Here is a 16,613-nt window from a genome sequence, read left to right on the forward strand (position 1 = left end):
TTCTGATGTTATTCAGAGATGTCATGTGGAGGCAGGCCTAAACTTCATGTTTACAAAAGGGATGAATTATGATCTCAGTATATTTCTAAGTGAGACGTCAATCCAGACTGAGTGTGAGAGTCCTTCCTGCCCTACCCTCCCCCTGGCTGGTGCATCGACTGTCACTTGACAGTTGTTCATTAACGCATGGAGGACAGGTAGACCAGCCCGTACCAAGGTGGAGGATTATTGTTCTCAGGCTTGCACCAGAGGAACAGCTGGAGTGGAAACTGCTTTTCTTGTCTTAAATCCACATTTTTTGCATTTACTAAAAGTGGCTTTAAGGTCAATATCTAAACAAAAGTTTATTTTGTTTTATGTGGATGCTGGACGGTGACTCAACAGACAGCGTGACTTCTGCTTAGTCACTGAAGAGTCTTGTTCACTTCTGTCTTTTGGACTTACGTCTTCAGTGGAGAGGATCTGTTCAGGTGGACAAATGTAAAGACTTGTCTTCAGCCTGGTGTTTATCTGAAAAGAGCTATTTATTTTTGACATGTAGAGATTAAATTCTGAGAGGAAGAGGAAAATCTTAAGGATAAAGATGTGCAGCTCACACAGTTTACCTTATCTGGGGGTGCTGATAATGGCAGTGGTCGCCAACAAGATGCTGGATGAGTGTTTGTCATCAAACCGTAAATACACCATGAATGTTGTACTGCTGGAGGACAGCACATATGAGTGGAGTCGACCATTTGTGGAGGCAGCTGTGAGACGAGCTATTGAAGAGGACAGGGAGGAGAACATTAAACATGGTATGGACTGACAACTTCTACATGAGGCTGAATGGACCTACAAACACATTACTTTACAGCAACCAGCACAAGAACAAAGAACAAACAATTAAAGGAAAAAAAACAAAAAAAAACCTTAAAACTAGAGAGTTACAAGCAAAAAATTACAGAATTGATCTAAAATCAATCCAGGTTGTCAGAGGGACAGATTTGATGTGAATTTTATGAGGTGAGTGTCATATGGTTTCTTCTTTTTTCAAAGGCTGGACATCAGCAGTGGTAGAAGTCAAGCACTGGCAGCTCCTAGAACAAACCATTAAACAGAGAACTACAAGATGGCTGGTTATGAATGTATGAACAAGTTTCTCTACATCCAAGGAGTTCCTGATTAAAACCAGGAACTCCTTGATACAACAATAAGTAAACTTAAGTAAAGACTAAGACTGAGATATTCAGTTCCAGTTTTGTAACTTGACACATTAAGGTCAGTACCAAAAAAGTGTTGAGTTTTGATACTCAGCTGGGACTCTGGGAAGTTACTGGTTTTGATGAGGAGTTATTCCAGTAAATAACCTCCCTCCCTGAAACCACAGGGTTGTCAGTTTCTTGTACTGATAGATGGATTTTGTGACCTTTTGAGACAACCAGACTAGCTGCTTCACCCATTTCCAGCCTTTATGCTAACCTAAGTTAACTGGATCTGATGGAGAGGTACTATATAGCAAGTAAACATATGTCCCAAAATGGCTATTATTCCTTTAACATGTGTCAGAACTAGAAAACGAGAGCTTTCTCGTTGGAGCCATTTACTGACTGATGATGTCTGAGCTGCAGGGTAGTTCTGCTCTGGTAAGCTTAGCTTTGTACATTTTTCTAACTTTTCAAACGCTGGATGACGCCTGGATGTATTGGTGGCTAGCTTGCTTTTTAAAAAGAAACAAATGTAAATTGTACAGATGAAGAGCTTAAATTGGAGCTATGTGTGATGAATCTCTCTTATGAATACACACAGATAAAACTGAACTTAAACTTGTCATAAATCCTGGTAAAAAAGCAAACATGCTATTTATTTTTTTAAATTACAGTTATTCCATTAAATGGTTTGTTTTATTTTATTTTTTTTTTTTTTTTTGGCAGAATCCATGTTACTGAAATAAGGTTAGAGTGCTGACCTCTTCATATGTGTACTATTCACCACACAATAAACAAAAAAGCTTAATACAGCTCAGTGCAACATAAACCAGTGCTTCCAACCAAGTCATCCAACCATGCACTGCACCTTTATACCACTGAAATATCCCAACCCATACTGTAGCAACCACTGTTTTTTCTAATGTGCTCTAAGTGTTAAATATAAGTTCAGATGACTTATTTTCAGTAATAATCCGTAATGAGCTTTACTCTTACTGCCATCATTTTGTCAGAGGTTGTTCTATAATATTAACAATTGAAACTCTTTGCAAATTTCAGTATTTTTCTTGCAGCTGTGATTGATTAAAAACTTATCTGAAGGAAAAAACAAAGGCAAAATGTCTGCCAGTGGGTAATAAATCAAAACATATCTAATCTTAACAGAGGTTAAAGAGATTAATAAGGTCATTTTTGATATTAATAACTCTTATCTTCTTTCCATGACTCAAGATTTAAACTTCACTTTGACGGCTAACTACAACGGATTCAACACCACCGTGTACAACCGCCAGGGCTGTGGGAGCAGTACCTGTGAGGGAGTGGCAATACTCAAGGCGCTGCATGTGAGTATGATCAAAGGATGTCAAAACAGGAAATTAAAATGTTTAAAATTGTTTTAGCATTTACACCAAGGCTAAATTAATCAAGCTGTCTGAGGTTAGCTGTTTGGTGAGGAGGCACTGAGAGTGCGTACCAGAAAAACCAGGGGAAGAATCTTCTCTTCTCATTTCTAAAAGTTCAGTGTAAAACCCATTTCTTCTTGAGCTACTGTCAACAGTCTTAATATACAAGAGGTGAACCTTTTCTGTGGCTAGGTGGACAACAAAAGGCTGATAGGAGAAAGATTATCTAAAAAATCAACAGTAAAAGTAAATTTTTTTCTATCAGCGCTCCGCAGTCAATGATCAACCACTTCTCTGCAGACTCACCATTTTGCACTAAACAATACCACACTGTAATGCAGCTACAGGATGCTGTGTATGAACTACTTGCAGGTGTGACTCTTGTTTTATAGGACAAACCCTGCTATTGATCCTGCTTTTAGACAAGTTTAGACTAATTTATTAGGGGTTCTGGGAGTAGAAAATCATAGACTGATGTACTAGACATGAGGTCAAGAGAAGAGAAGAAGAAGAAGAAGAAGAGAAGAGGTTGAGTGGCTCTGCCTCTGTCATGACAGAATGTACTGTGTCTCTCTGCAGAATAATGGTGAAGTCGGATGTGTCATGCTGGGGCCTTCCTGCACTTTTGCCACATTCCAGTTAGTGGAGTGAGTATGAGCGTGTTTCTTTCTGTCTTACATATATACCACTTAACAACTGACCGATATTTAACTTTTCACCCCCTGTTATTGGCCTTAGTGATGAAATTGGCCTGAGCCTGAGCATTCCCATCATCTCTGCTGGGAGCTTTGGTGTCTCAGTGTGACTACAAGCCCAAACTGACCCGAATTCTGCCTCCAGCGCGCAAGATCTCAGATTTACTCATCCACTTTGTGAAGGAAGAACTGCCATTTAAGAATAAATGGGAGCGGGTCTATGTTTACAAGAAGACAAGCAACCAAACCGAGGACTGCTTCTGGTAAGACAACACGGCCGCAGGTGAGTGACCTCTGTAGCCTTATTTGGCTTTCCAGCATTTACCAATTTTTTTGTTTTATTGCCATAGGTACATCAATGCATTGGAAGCACCTTCTGCCAGCTTTGCCTCAAAGATAAACAGAAAGATGCTGCGTGAGGAGGACGATCTGAAGGATGCCCTCACCTCTCCAGAAAGATACAGCAACGGTGGGTGTTTTTTTGAGTTCCTGTGAATGACGTCTCAATGACCTGTGTCACTCCTCCAACAAATTCTGACCAACAAAGTGACTATGTTGACCTGAAAAACATCATGTAATAACTACACTAGAGATGAGTCAACTATCTAATCAGAACAGATGTTGTGAAGAGGCAAAGTATCAGAATCTAAAATAATGAGGGGGTTTGAGAATTGAAATCAGGGAGTTTGTGCCAAAGGTAGATGTCCAGTTTAGATAATGTATCATGGGCATATATTTGTGGTTTTGAATGAAGTATCTCAAAAATTGTTGGATGGATTGTCATGAAATTTAATACAGACACTCTCACCTAATCTGGTCAGGGGAAACTAACTGTCAGTCTTGTCTTGTTTCTTTTCTCATTTTTTCTTTCACCTGCCCACCTCTGGTTCTGAAAAATGCATGAAAATGTTTGTTGCTGTTGTTTTTGATCTATAGCACATGATGCAGTTGTAGCATTAAAGTCGATCTGTACCAGATTTGTTTTATGTCAGTTTACAGAAACGCTGACTGTACCCTGTGCTGTGTTACATGCTCAAATGTTTTTCTTCCTGTTGTAGTGAAACTGATTTATTCATTTCAGTCTTCATTTTATGTGGGAGCCGTGATCATGTAGTTTCAATCAAAGAGAGGGTTGGCCAGATACACGAGGACATCATATTCATTCTCCTTGATATTTACAAGTAAGCCTGGCCATGATTTTACTGTCTTCACACACACTGTAACCATGGACCATTGAGAATGTCATCATGTGTAGAAGTAACAATGTTGACAGTGACACCTCTTTACCTTCCTCCAGCCCTGGTTATTATGCCAACACTACCTCCAGTAAGGCTATGCAGGATGTCCTGGTGATCACTCTGCCACAGAGGAACTATGACTATGGATCAAACTCATCATACAACGACACTGTGAGCTGCAACCCACAAACATCACTGTGTAGCACAGTAGTAATGGGTTTAAGCCTTTGACTCTTTTTTTTGTCTTTCAATCTAATGAGCAGATAAATGACTATGTGGCTGGGTATCATGATGGCGCTCTGTTGTTTGGCAAAGTGCTCAGAGAGAGGATGCTCAGCAAGCTACGCAACAGGGGACTGAATGATGTGCCTCTGAGTGACAACCCGTTTGGAAACCAATCTTTTGACGGTACGTGTGATCACTGGATGACTCAAGACTGGCAGGCTGAATTGCAATGCAAAATAAAGTTAGTAGGCACTAACCACAGACATCATGAGATGGGCAGGTAAAAATGGCACAGCCAAATGAAGGACTGCTCAGTAAGACAGTTGTTTTACACAAATGTAGCAGAGAAATAAATCAGAGCAAAAGATGGGGTAACACAGAGGGTGGGGGCAACATAATTGTTGTATCTTTATTCTACGCTGTTTGACAATATCACGAGTTATGAATAGTTACATAGATAATTGATTTGTCCTGATGTTTGCTGAATTATGTTTTTCTGTTTGGGTAAAACTGTTAGCTATGAAGTGATTTTGCATGTTCTAGCACAACAAATACAAATTCTGAATGTTTTGAGATTAATACTGAGCTTTTTAACATCATGTAAAATAATTGTTTCTTTCCTATCTTCCAATTGAAACACCAGTCCAGTCCAGTTCAGTTCAGTTCAGTGAAAATCAACTTAAAGAGAGATGTTTGTCATTTTTTTCTGACTCAATAACATTTTATTAAACTTTTTCAGAATTTTCAATTCCACAGCAAAGACTTTGCCATTTTTTTTTACTTATTCCACAAACATTCTGTAGCTCATCTGATATAAATGCAATTAGATTATAATTCAATTATTTATCCTGTGATTATTTGTTCATGCTTCAAGCAGGTATGGGAGGACACTATGAACTTGATGAATATGGTGACAGAGATGTCAACTTCTCTGTGATTTATACATCAAAAAGCACTTTCGAGGTGAGTACCTGTCTGTTCAGCAGATTTTGAGCTTTTTTTTTGACAAAGTCAGAGCTTTGCTCTAAAGAGTCAGTGTGAAGCTGAACATTTGTTTCTATACTTTGTCTCTCTACAGTACAAAACCCTGTTAGTGTTTGATACATCGAAGAATGAAACCCGAGTGATAGACGCACACCCTGACCTGTCTTGGAAAGATCATTGTCTGCCTTCTGACAAACCAGAAAACCCAAATGGTAATACATACATACATACTGATGGTGTAGAGGTAGTGTGGATAGAGATGCTGTGTTTCACTGTAGCCTGAAAAACGTTAACGGTATACAGCTCAGTTTCACTCTGGCTGTTACTGCAGTACTCATGACGTCCTGAGCAAAGTTTTTTTTCAAAAGTGAAATTCAGAATTTAAAAAAAGGAAGGTAATTTCGAGCATCCACGTCTTTACATCAGCCTACCCTCTATAGGCTTCCTCTGTAAGCAACTGAACATCAAAATCTGAAGATGTTATTCAGAAATATAGTGTGATTTCATAGTCTTTATTCCAGGTAACACTGTAAATGCTTTGTAGTTAATGTCACTGTGTGTTTGCTTCCAGACTTCGATACCCAGGATGTGATTGTGATCGTTCTGAGCCTCAGTGTTGTCGTGGTGACAGCCATTGCTCTCATCTTCTACAGGTAGACAGCAGACACATTTCACAGCTGTATCACAGGTGGTACATGTAATTTATTTATTTATTTACAAAGCATGAGCCTCTGCATTAAGAGAACAGGAAGATGGGGCAACAGTTCTGATTAGGATGTAAATTGTTGGTGATGAAATGTCTGTATAAACTTTTACACAGCTGTTTTGTGAGTGGATGAACTCTGAAAACAAGACACATGTTCCCTGTACTCATCATGTATGCCTTTCCTCTGTGTGTGTACGTGTGTGTGTGTGTTAGGCAGAACAGGAAAGAGCGTCTTATACAGAAGAAGTGGTCTCACATTGATCCTCACCTCATTGGTCCACTGGACGAGAGGGAGGTCTCACTGAAGGTGATGCAGCCTCATTAATCAATCACATCTTCCCACGTGTTAGATTATAACACAGAACCACTGGTTTAATCTGTAGAGGTGTAGAAATATGAAGCAGCAGAAAATGAAAATTCTCAAGTAAAATACAAGTATCTCAAAACTGTTCTAAATGCCAGCACTTGAGTAAATGTACTGGTTAAAAGTAGGCAGGAATTATGAAACAGTAAAACTTGACATGTGTTTGAGTGTAATGAGTTAATATTTGTTACTCAGTGTAACCATAAAAGGAGGCACTGTGTTTCACTGAGCTTGAAATCACCATTCTTTTCTTAGTGTACTTTGTGTGTGCATTTATGTAACAGATTGATGACGATAAGAGGAAGGACAGCACATACTTCTCTCATCGCGGGCGCTACGACAAGAAGGTACCAGTGTCCCAACTTCCATAAATCAATATTTAGTCGCACTAAAAGATTAAAGAGGAAGAGATAAACACGTCAAAGTTTTTCTCTCAGTGTTTGAGTGAGTTTTATTTCTCTGTATTCTTCAGCCTGTTATCCTGAAAGAGCTGAAAAACTCAGATGGAGACTTCACAGAGGATCAGAGGATTGAGCTAAACACTGTGAGTGTTTATATAAACCTCTTTTTTAAGTATTGGAGCACTTGGACTCCTGTCACTTCATCCTCTCTTCCATGTCTTCATGTCTCAGCTGCTGCGGATCGACTATTACAACCTGACCAAGTTCTACGGCACGGTGAAGTTTGAGTACGGTGTGTTTGGGGTGTTTGAGCTGTGTCAGAGGGGCTCCCTCAGGGTAAGAGCAGAGCATCACACACTCAGACCCCACAGTTTGGAAACTAATCCCATTTTGCAACAACTACTACATTTTTTCTTCTCAATCATTTTTCCTCTATTTTCTGGTTTTAATATCTGCATTGAGTATAATTCAACTCAAAATGCAACTGAATTTTGTTTTTATTCAAGAGCATTATAAGTCAGACTCATTCTGAAAGTCAGTGTCATGCACACACTGCGTGTAACATTGACAGTGTGCAAAATCCAAATGACTTTACTTCATGTTACCTGACGACAGCGCAGGCAAACATGTTGTTTATGACAAAGCTCAGTGGCCTCCTTTCTCCACAACTCACAATGGCTTTACTGTTCATTTGATAAGTGATGGGCACATAGTTTAAAGAACACCAATAGTGTGTGCATGAGTGTGCAATCTCTCTCTCTCTCTCACACACAGAGAGATTAGTTAAGTGTTTCACAGTTCCATAAACTGAATGCAGCGTGGCAGCACAGTAGTAAAACTGATCTTTATCTGTTTCTTTTTTTCTTCTAGTACATTCTGAATGACAGGATCTCATATCCAGATGAAACCTTCATGGACATGGAGTTTAAGATATCAGTCATGTATGACATAGCAAAGGTATTTGATTTTTTTTAATGGGTCATTTATTCATATACTTTCCTGTTTGTTCATTTTGGTGTTTTCTATGGAGGGAAAAACTAACTACACTGTCACATTGTTTACTGTACATTATTTTTGCATTTATTTTTCCCTCAGTGATATGTATTTACATTTTTCAAGATTTCCTTGATAAAAATGTAAAGAAAACACACACTCCGGGGAGGATATAACCACACAATAAATGGCGACTCTGCACAAACATTTGGGATTAAAGACTGTCCTTCTGCTTTTTATCTCCTACAGGGCATGTCGTATCTCCACTCCAGTAATATTGAAGTCCATGGTCGCCTCAAGTCCACCAACTGTGTTGTTGACAACCGCATGGTGGTCAAGATCACCGACTTTGGCTGCCACACCATCCTGAAGCCAGGCAAAGGTGAGATTGAGTTCTTCATCATCATTGAGGTTGAGTATCGATCACTGGGAGCACCAGCAGCTCAGCCTCTCCTCTCCTCTCAGATGTGTGGACAGGCCCCGGAGCATCTTCGTGAAAATGGGGTGTCTCAAAAAGGCGATGTCTACAGCTATGCCATCATCGCCCATGAGATCCTTATGAGGCGAGCCCCTTTCTATACACAGCACTGCTGTAATATTGCAGGTAGGCCTGGACAGTTTGGTGCACCTTTCTTCTGCCATAAACAACAAAACAGGCAAAACTTACTCCAGCATCTTTAATCACATGTGAAAAAAGTTGAACACCACATAGTAATCAACCTCAGCTCTAATTCCTGCTCACCTTGTTTTCCTGATGGTTGTCTGATCCATCAGAGAAGATCCACAGAGTGCAGTATCCCACAGGCATGGCTGTGTTTAGACCTGACCTCAATTTTGAGAGTGCATCAGGGAGGGAGATCGAGGTAAGAGAGCCACCAACCACCGAGGAGGACATTTGCTGTTACAGTGACACACTGAGTATAAAGGTTTATTAAGTAAAACTGCTTGGATCCATTGAGGTTAAATGAAGGCTGTCTGTGTGTGTTTTATGTGTGTGTAGCTTTATATACTGATAAAGAACTGCTGGGATGAAGACCCAGAACGGAGGCCAGATTTTAAAAAAATAGAGTTAAATCTGGGTAAGATCTTCAGGTACGTCAATGCCACACATTCATTTAGGGCATCTTTTAATCATTCCTGTAACATACCATATGGCCAAATGTATGTGGACACCAGACCTTTATAAAACACAATGGTATCCAGATATTTTTTGCCATTTAGTGTATGTTGTGACATAATTAATGCTGCACCATTTTCTTGCTTGATGAGTAATTCATTAAATGATGTTAGTGGTGTTCATAAAGATATGTATATTTTTCCTCTTACACAGTAACCTACACAACCAGGCCACTGAGACGTACATGGACAACCTGATCCGTCGCCTACAGAATTACTCGAGGACTCTGGAGCGTCTGGTGGAGGAGAGGACCTCTTTGTACAAAGCTGAGAGGGACAGAGCTGATCGGCTAAACTTCATGCTACTTCCTGGGTAGGTTTTGGGCCATGTCTGCCACAGAGGGCAACAGAAAACTGAAAACAGATATTTGACAATGGATCACAGCTGACAGACCCTCCTCTGCAGTTTCCTGCGCAGAGTATTTTAGTCTATACTGATCTCTCTCATCATCATCAATGTTTTTATCTGCTGGGATGTTGATTTTACTTTCTCTCTGTTTCTCTCTGTTTTCCTCACCAAATCAATTTATTAGCCCCTTGATAATATTTGGCGCCCGCCCCAACTCAAGGAAAAGCTACATTTGTATATACATGTTACATTCCCTTAATGTAACTTTTAATGTTATTAGAAGCTTTAAATAAACATCAATATTTTTCTTCTCTTACTGTGTCTCCTCAGCCCAGTGGTGCGCTCACTGAAGGAGACAGGCAGAGTGGAGCCAGAGCTGTTTGAGGAAGTGACCATTTATTTCAGCGACATTGTGGGATTCACCACCCTCTGCCACTACAGCACCCCCATGGAGGTGGTCGACATGCTCAATGACATCTACAAGAACTTTGACAGCATCCTTGACCACCATGATGTCTATAAGGTATTTTCCCTGTTGGGTCCTTTGTAATTTACCGTTTAACCAGTCAGTCAAAGGGGTCTTATTATGATTTATTATGAAGCAGCTGAGGTTATTTTTTTCACTTTTTCATATTTGCCGAATGCAGATATTGTTTTAATCAATAATGATTTTCCTCTGTTGTCTCTCAGGTTGAAACAATAGGAGATGCGTACATGGTTGCATCAGGTTTGCCCAAACGTAATGGTAACAGGCACGCAGTGGACATCGCCCACATGGCCCTGGACATCCTGGCATTTGTGGGGACTTTTGAGTTGCAGCACCTGCCTGGCATCCCTCTGTGGATCCGTATTGGTGTGCACTCAGGTGACAGAAATTCATGATTTTGTCTTATTTTTAAAAAAAATTCTTATTGCCCATAACCCTCCCTTTAAAGAAAGAATCTGTAAATTTTCTAGCCATATAAATGCATATTGTTCTCCCTGGACACAGAACTGAGTAACTGAAGAGAGTGTGTGGACAGTAACAGGTGAAAGTAATGAAAAAACACAGTAGGTGGCAATGTTTCACTGTTGCATTGTCACAGACTTAAAGCAACAGTGTCATCAGGTGACTGACATCTAGTGGTTGAATAATATTAATGATTTGACAATAATACAAACATTTTCTTTTTCATTGTCATAGATGTTACAGATGATCATAATTGTTTTGTGCAGATCATGGGAATCTACAGAAGCCCTAAGAAGAAAAAAAAAAATCCATTATCTATGTGTGATCTAAATTGTCTTCTCTTCTGTCAGTATGACTTTAGAACAGGTAAAAAAAAAAAGGTTTTGCCAGGATAATCTTTCTAAAGTTCCTTTCTGTGAAACAAGTGGAATTTTTGTTTTTGGTCAGGATTTTTAGGTAGGATTGGATAGTGGTGCATGTCAGCCTATTGTGGCTGAAATGAGTATTACAACAACAAATGCTAACAAAATGGACATTTTTAAAAACCTGTTGACAGAGATGACCAAAAAGAAATTTTGAAAAATTATGTTGGAAATTTTTTTCATTTAACAAAATCTTTCTTCTCTACTGTCTCACATATGTTTTTTAGGGTCTTTGGAAAGATTATCCTGGAAAAATGATCTTTTTTCACCTTAAAGAAAACAATTTAGATCAGACTTAGAAAATGGATAACCAGATTTTTTTTCCTAACTTGCCTGTCAGGGCATCCGTACATCAAATGTGAGAGAAATGAGAAAACAGGAAAAGCTAGGAATTAAAAAATAAAAGAACAACCAAGAGATACATGGGTAAATCAGTTCACTTTTATTAATTAACTGGATGACGATATTAAAGTTTGTTTGTGCCCTTGCGTGTGCAGGACCCTGTGCAGCAGGAGTGGTGGGGAACAAGATGCCTCGCTACTGTCTTTTCGGAGATACAGTCAACACTGCCTCACGCATGGAGTCCACAGGCCTGCGTAAGAGACAGCATCAGTGTTGCTGCCACCAATACTGTGATGCCGTCACAGTATTGGCAGTTTCAATGCAGCTTCTGATCTTCATGTCCACAGAGTTAAAGCTAAAGCTAAAGATTTGACTCATGATTCATTCTCACATTGTCTGTCCAGCTCTGAGAATTCACGTCAGCCAGTCCACCATCAACATCCTGCAGAGGACAGAATGCAAGTTTGAATATGAGAAGAGAGGAGAGACGTACCTGAAAGTGAGCTGGGTTTGCTTTGGCTTTTTATGTACTCATCTCTCCAGGCATTTACATCTAGTGTAAATAGATAGTGGTTACTGGTTTCATTTCCTTTGTGTGTGTGTGTGTGTGTGTGTGTCCATGTGTAAATGACTCACAGGGTAAAGGCAAAGAGATGACATACTGGTTAACAGGGGTTACTGGGGGAAAATACAACCTGCCGACACCACCAACAGCGTGAGTAAAACACAGTCTCAGTCAGATCTACTTCCGAACACTTCTCTTATGTGAACACTAACGCACCAAGACAGGGCTCCCATCTACTAATTCTGAAAGATACACTCCTTGTCCTCATATGTACCCTCTCTAATGTATGACGTTTTTGAAGTAATACAGAAATTCTAAAAGTTTGACAGGGCTTTGGCATTTATATTTCTATAATTTTGGGCATGGTGCATCTTCCCACATAATCAAAACACTGTCTCAGGGAGAACTTCCAGCGGCTCCAGCAGGACCTGGCAGAGATGATCGTGTCCAGTCTGGAGAAGCGTGGACATGGGACAGAGGGCTTCGAAAAGAGGAAGACCCTGTCCACCAAAGTCCGACGGAGGGAGACCAACGTCAGCCTGCAGAGCGACAGCCTGCCAGAGTACTTCCACCTGGCTGTCACCGACAACCCCAGTACCTACTTGTGATTACAAAGGAACTTTCAGTACAATATAGGCCAAGAAGTACACGTTGTAGGAGAGTGTCATATAACCTGTACCTGTCTGAATCAGCACTGTGGGTTTCTTTGGACAGCTCTGTTTATACAGGAGTTGGAGTGACTTGGGAGCAGCAGTAGAACAAGCAGACATGTTAAAGATGATAAACATGTCTGCCGAAGGGTTCAGTTCTCTTTATTTTTCCCGACATCCATTTTTCACACTTTTCACTGCTCCATCCCGCGCTCCCCATGTAGAAACACCATCTCTCTGTTTCCTAAAATGAGCTGTTTCTTAACTAATTTTGATCTCATTTTTCATCATTTCAGATATGTTATGTATCATTTGATGTGGCAGAAGAAGTGCTAGAATTAGGCCCTCCTCCTTTATTGTGTCACACTGACACATTTTCACACATACTTTACATCATTACATTTGACCTGTTATTCAGGACCAAACAGTGAAACTGACATAAAGAGTATCAGGTGCATAGCACCATATTTTTTTAAGTGTGTAGTATAGGGCATCATTTTCTAATGAGGCTCACTTTGTTAAGTTTATTAGTGACAGTCAGTGTGTTATTACCACTTGGAGGCGCCAAAATCAATTTCCCAATTCCCCCCAAAAATGATGGTTATAAATTTAACCAGGCACTGCTTTGAGAGGATTTCTTTTTAAATGGCATAGGTTTAAATGTCACAAGCCTCTTTTAAATTGGTAACATACATAAGATGATAACCCATGCAAAGTTATTATCATGACTGCATGGATTTTAATGTGAGAGATCTCCTTTGACAGCTGTTAACAAATCACATGGTCAGTTCTCTTTCAAAAAGGAATCAGAATATAGAGGGAAATATTAAATGTACTTTTTTTGACTTTACTTGTTCAGATGTTGCCTGCTGGAAGCTCACTGATTGAGAAAGTTTGACAAAATTATTTACCATGTAAATAGCCTTTTCTGCTGCAAAGACAGTGAAACTATATTCAAATGATACCTGTCAAGAATATTTCTCTTTCACGCCACAACAATGCTACCTTGTTTTCAGAACATCAGAAATATGTCTGTGATTATTTTTGTTTTGTGTTTTATTAAATGATGTTTGAAATATGGCACAAAATTCAGAGCAGTTTCTTTGTTTTGTCTCTTATGACAAAACAGTAAGTAAGTATGACACAGTAAAATACATTTAACTATACACACATGGTATTATTGGACACCAATGTACATCATAACAGCTGTATTTTTTTAAGAGCTAGAGAAAAATAAAACAACAGCTGTAAACCTGAAAACCATAAAAACATGGTAGAAAAGTAAGATATCCAAAATTTGAATGTCACCACACTGAGTATGATGTGCATAGTTCATGCGGTGAGGAAAAGTTAATAAGAATGGATGCACACACACACACACACACACACACACACACACACACACACACACACACACACACACACACACATACAGCTCTAAACAGTTTTGGTTGTAACTAATGCAGTACCACCCAGCTCTGTGGCAGGAAGTGGGATCCTGTGTTCCCTCACTGTGCTGCAAGCAGGCAGCCCTCCACCCCCGTCTGTCCCAGCATGCTTTGCAGGGTCCTTTGCAAGTGATGAAGCCTTCGTCCCACTTTGAGCCTGTTTGGGCCTCCAGATGCAGGTGAGGACAGGGTGAAGGGGCCTCTGCTGCTCTCTGAAGCATCCCTGCGTGACCGTTTCTCTCTGAGGGCAGTGGGTGCATTGTGGCGGGTGGCTCTGTTTTCTGAAGAGGCTCCTGTGCTGGCTCTGCATCCTCTGTCACACACACAACAGAAACATGAGTGTCACTGAATATCCATGCTGAATATAACTTATTGTGTGATAGGATCTTGTTTTTCAAATCCACACACATGTGAATCTGAACTGTAACACTGATACTTGCAGTCTATCAGAGGATTTCCTTGCAATGCTTTACTGTTTTCATGTCAGACCAAAGAATGTGGCAATGTGCAACTAATATATTTAGAAGACTGGTGAAAAAAATCATTTTAGATATTACAAGACAAGCATCAGACTCCTGCATTACATCACAATGATGTCTTTCACAACAGCTAAGTGGACCGAGCTTATTACCTCCACTCTGCTAATCTAGATTTTACATTCCTGGTTGTCCAGTGAATAAAGGTCTATTGACAAACAGTTTACTCAATGAGTGGATACTATTGATAAAGTGAATGTAGCTTTTTCTCATTGTTTTATATATAATTGGGTTAAGACTGCACAGGAGCTGCATTCCTGAAGATTACAATGATGGTCATGTTGGCATATTTATCATGTAATGCACAAAAGCTCAAACTTTTCAGGCTGATCTAGACCTTCATCAGCAAAAAGGTCAAAGCTGCTGCTGTCTATAAAGGCAGACTGGTCACATGACTGCCAGGGTTGTTTTAGATTCAGACGTTTTAATCAGCATGTTTCACTGAGAAAATACTGACTTCAGCAGCTTTTAAATATCCAGCTTTGATTATACAAAATGATTCCTTTCTGTCGACCAGGCCACACTCATGTTTTTGTCAGTTTATGTGTTTTCAAAGTCATGTGAAGACCTAAGTCGTGCTGCCTAACCAACGGATGTGTGTTGAAACAAGAATAGATGGTAAGAGAGTGGGGCTGACCCATGGGACGACTGAGAAGAAGAGAACAGAAACTGTGGAGTTTCTACTGTGATGAACGTCACACTTCATCACCTGCCTGCCTGCCTGCAACCCCATTTCCTTAACACGACTCTCAGATGCCTGGTCTACATGTCAGATCCCTCGCCTGAAGTAAAAGTAACACCCACCACTAGATGAATGCTTGAAAAACGACATGCTGTCCAAATATAAAATACTTAATTGAGGAAGTATTTAATCCACAAATGGAAGATCGGGGGCTTCACTGATCCATTCTTTTACCTGTCACATTATAGCATCTGATATGCCTGTAAATTCTATCTCAGCAACTCCCACGATAAGAAGAGCTACACCGGTTTAGATATTTAAAGGTCAGTTACTTATTTTCAGAACAATGTTAATGTCTTTCTAAGTTTTCTGTATTTTACTTACATTCTTGTAACCACAGATAAACCTCTGAAACAGCATTTAAACCATTATGTGACACTCAAACTCTCCAGAAAAGACCACAAAAATTAAATAAAATAAATTAATATAATCTTGTCATATGGTTGTCAGTTGTTCTTACCTGAGGTGCTGCTGAGTCTGGTCTGTCGTCTGTATATGATGAGCCAGAGAACCAGGACCAAGATGGATCCCACTGTGGCCAGCACCACAAAGATCCACAGAGCTGGACTCAGCACCATCACTGAAGGTGCTGAGTCCTGGATAGCAGGGGCCGTCTCTATCACCTGGCCCACGACAGCCGGCAGGGGCGGCTCTGAGGGCAGAGGAGCATTGACTTGGAGGAGCAGAGATGAAGTCAAGATGAATCCGGTAGACAAAATGAAAAAAATAATATCATACATATTTATTTATAATCAACATTTCTAGCATTTATATTAATGTGAGAGCTCTGTAACTTCCCCTTCAACAGACTAGTGAATAATTTAAAGACCACGATCAGCCGTACACAAGGGTAATCCCTTAAACAGTTAACTAAACTAACACTGTTAAGACATTTTAAATGGCCAGGAAGAATACATGTCAACATATAAGAGTGTCAAGTCAAACAGGTCTAAAACCAACACAAATACAAAGTGGTTTTGGGACTAAAACCAGGCAAAGTGACAGGTAAAAACTTTTCAGAGTGAAAAAAAAAATACTCATAAAGGTCCAGTTCACCTGTTGCTGGTTCAGTCTTGCTGGGGACACAGGTGTTGGTGTGGTTGTCCAAGCTCTGGCCAGCAGGACAGTCCTTCCTGACAATGGGTTTAGTCTCGCTGGGGACACAGGTCTTGGTGTGGTTGTCCCACTTCTGGCCATCCAGGACAGGTCTTTTTGGCTGTGGTTTCGGTCTCGGTGCTAAT

General features: G+C 40.0%; 1 protein-coding gene across 1 annotated transcript; it reads left to right on the plus strand.

The window, feature by feature from the left end:
- The first annotated feature begins 77 nt into the window (after window positions 1-77).
- On the plus strand, window positions 78-13,869 carry gucy2ca (guanylate cyclase 2Ca). Its single transcript, XM_051074001.1, is given in 27 exon segments — window positions 78-794; window positions 2,415-2,527; window positions 3,167-3,234; window positions 3,326-3,386; window positions 3,388-3,545; window positions 3,633-3,751; window positions 4,364-4,463; window positions 4,580-4,691; window positions 4,784-4,928; window positions 5,623-5,708; window positions 5,824-5,941; window positions 6,301-6,382; window positions 6,649-6,742; window positions 7,084-7,146; window positions 7,272-7,343; window positions 7,432-7,536; window positions 8,071-8,157; window positions 8,443-8,797; window positions 8,968-9,056; window positions 9,194-9,285; window positions 9,524-9,682; window positions 10,049-10,241; window positions 10,409-10,583; window positions 11,587-11,685; window positions 11,836-11,930; window positions 12,070-12,146; window positions 12,397-13,869. Coding segments are annotated over 27 exon segments (3,336 nt in total). The 5' UTR covers window positions 78-583; the 3' UTR covers window positions 12,605-13,869.
- Window positions 13,870-16,613: the final 2,744 nt, after the last annotated feature.

Source organism: Lates calcarifer, linkage group LG11 (genome assembly GCF_001640805.2).
Source record: "Lates calcarifer isolate ASB-BC8 linkage group LG11, TLL_Latcal_v3, whole genome shotgun sequence".
In the NCBI taxonomy this organism is placed as follows: Eukaryota; Metazoa; Chordata; class Actinopteri; family Centropomidae; genus Lates; species Lates calcarifer.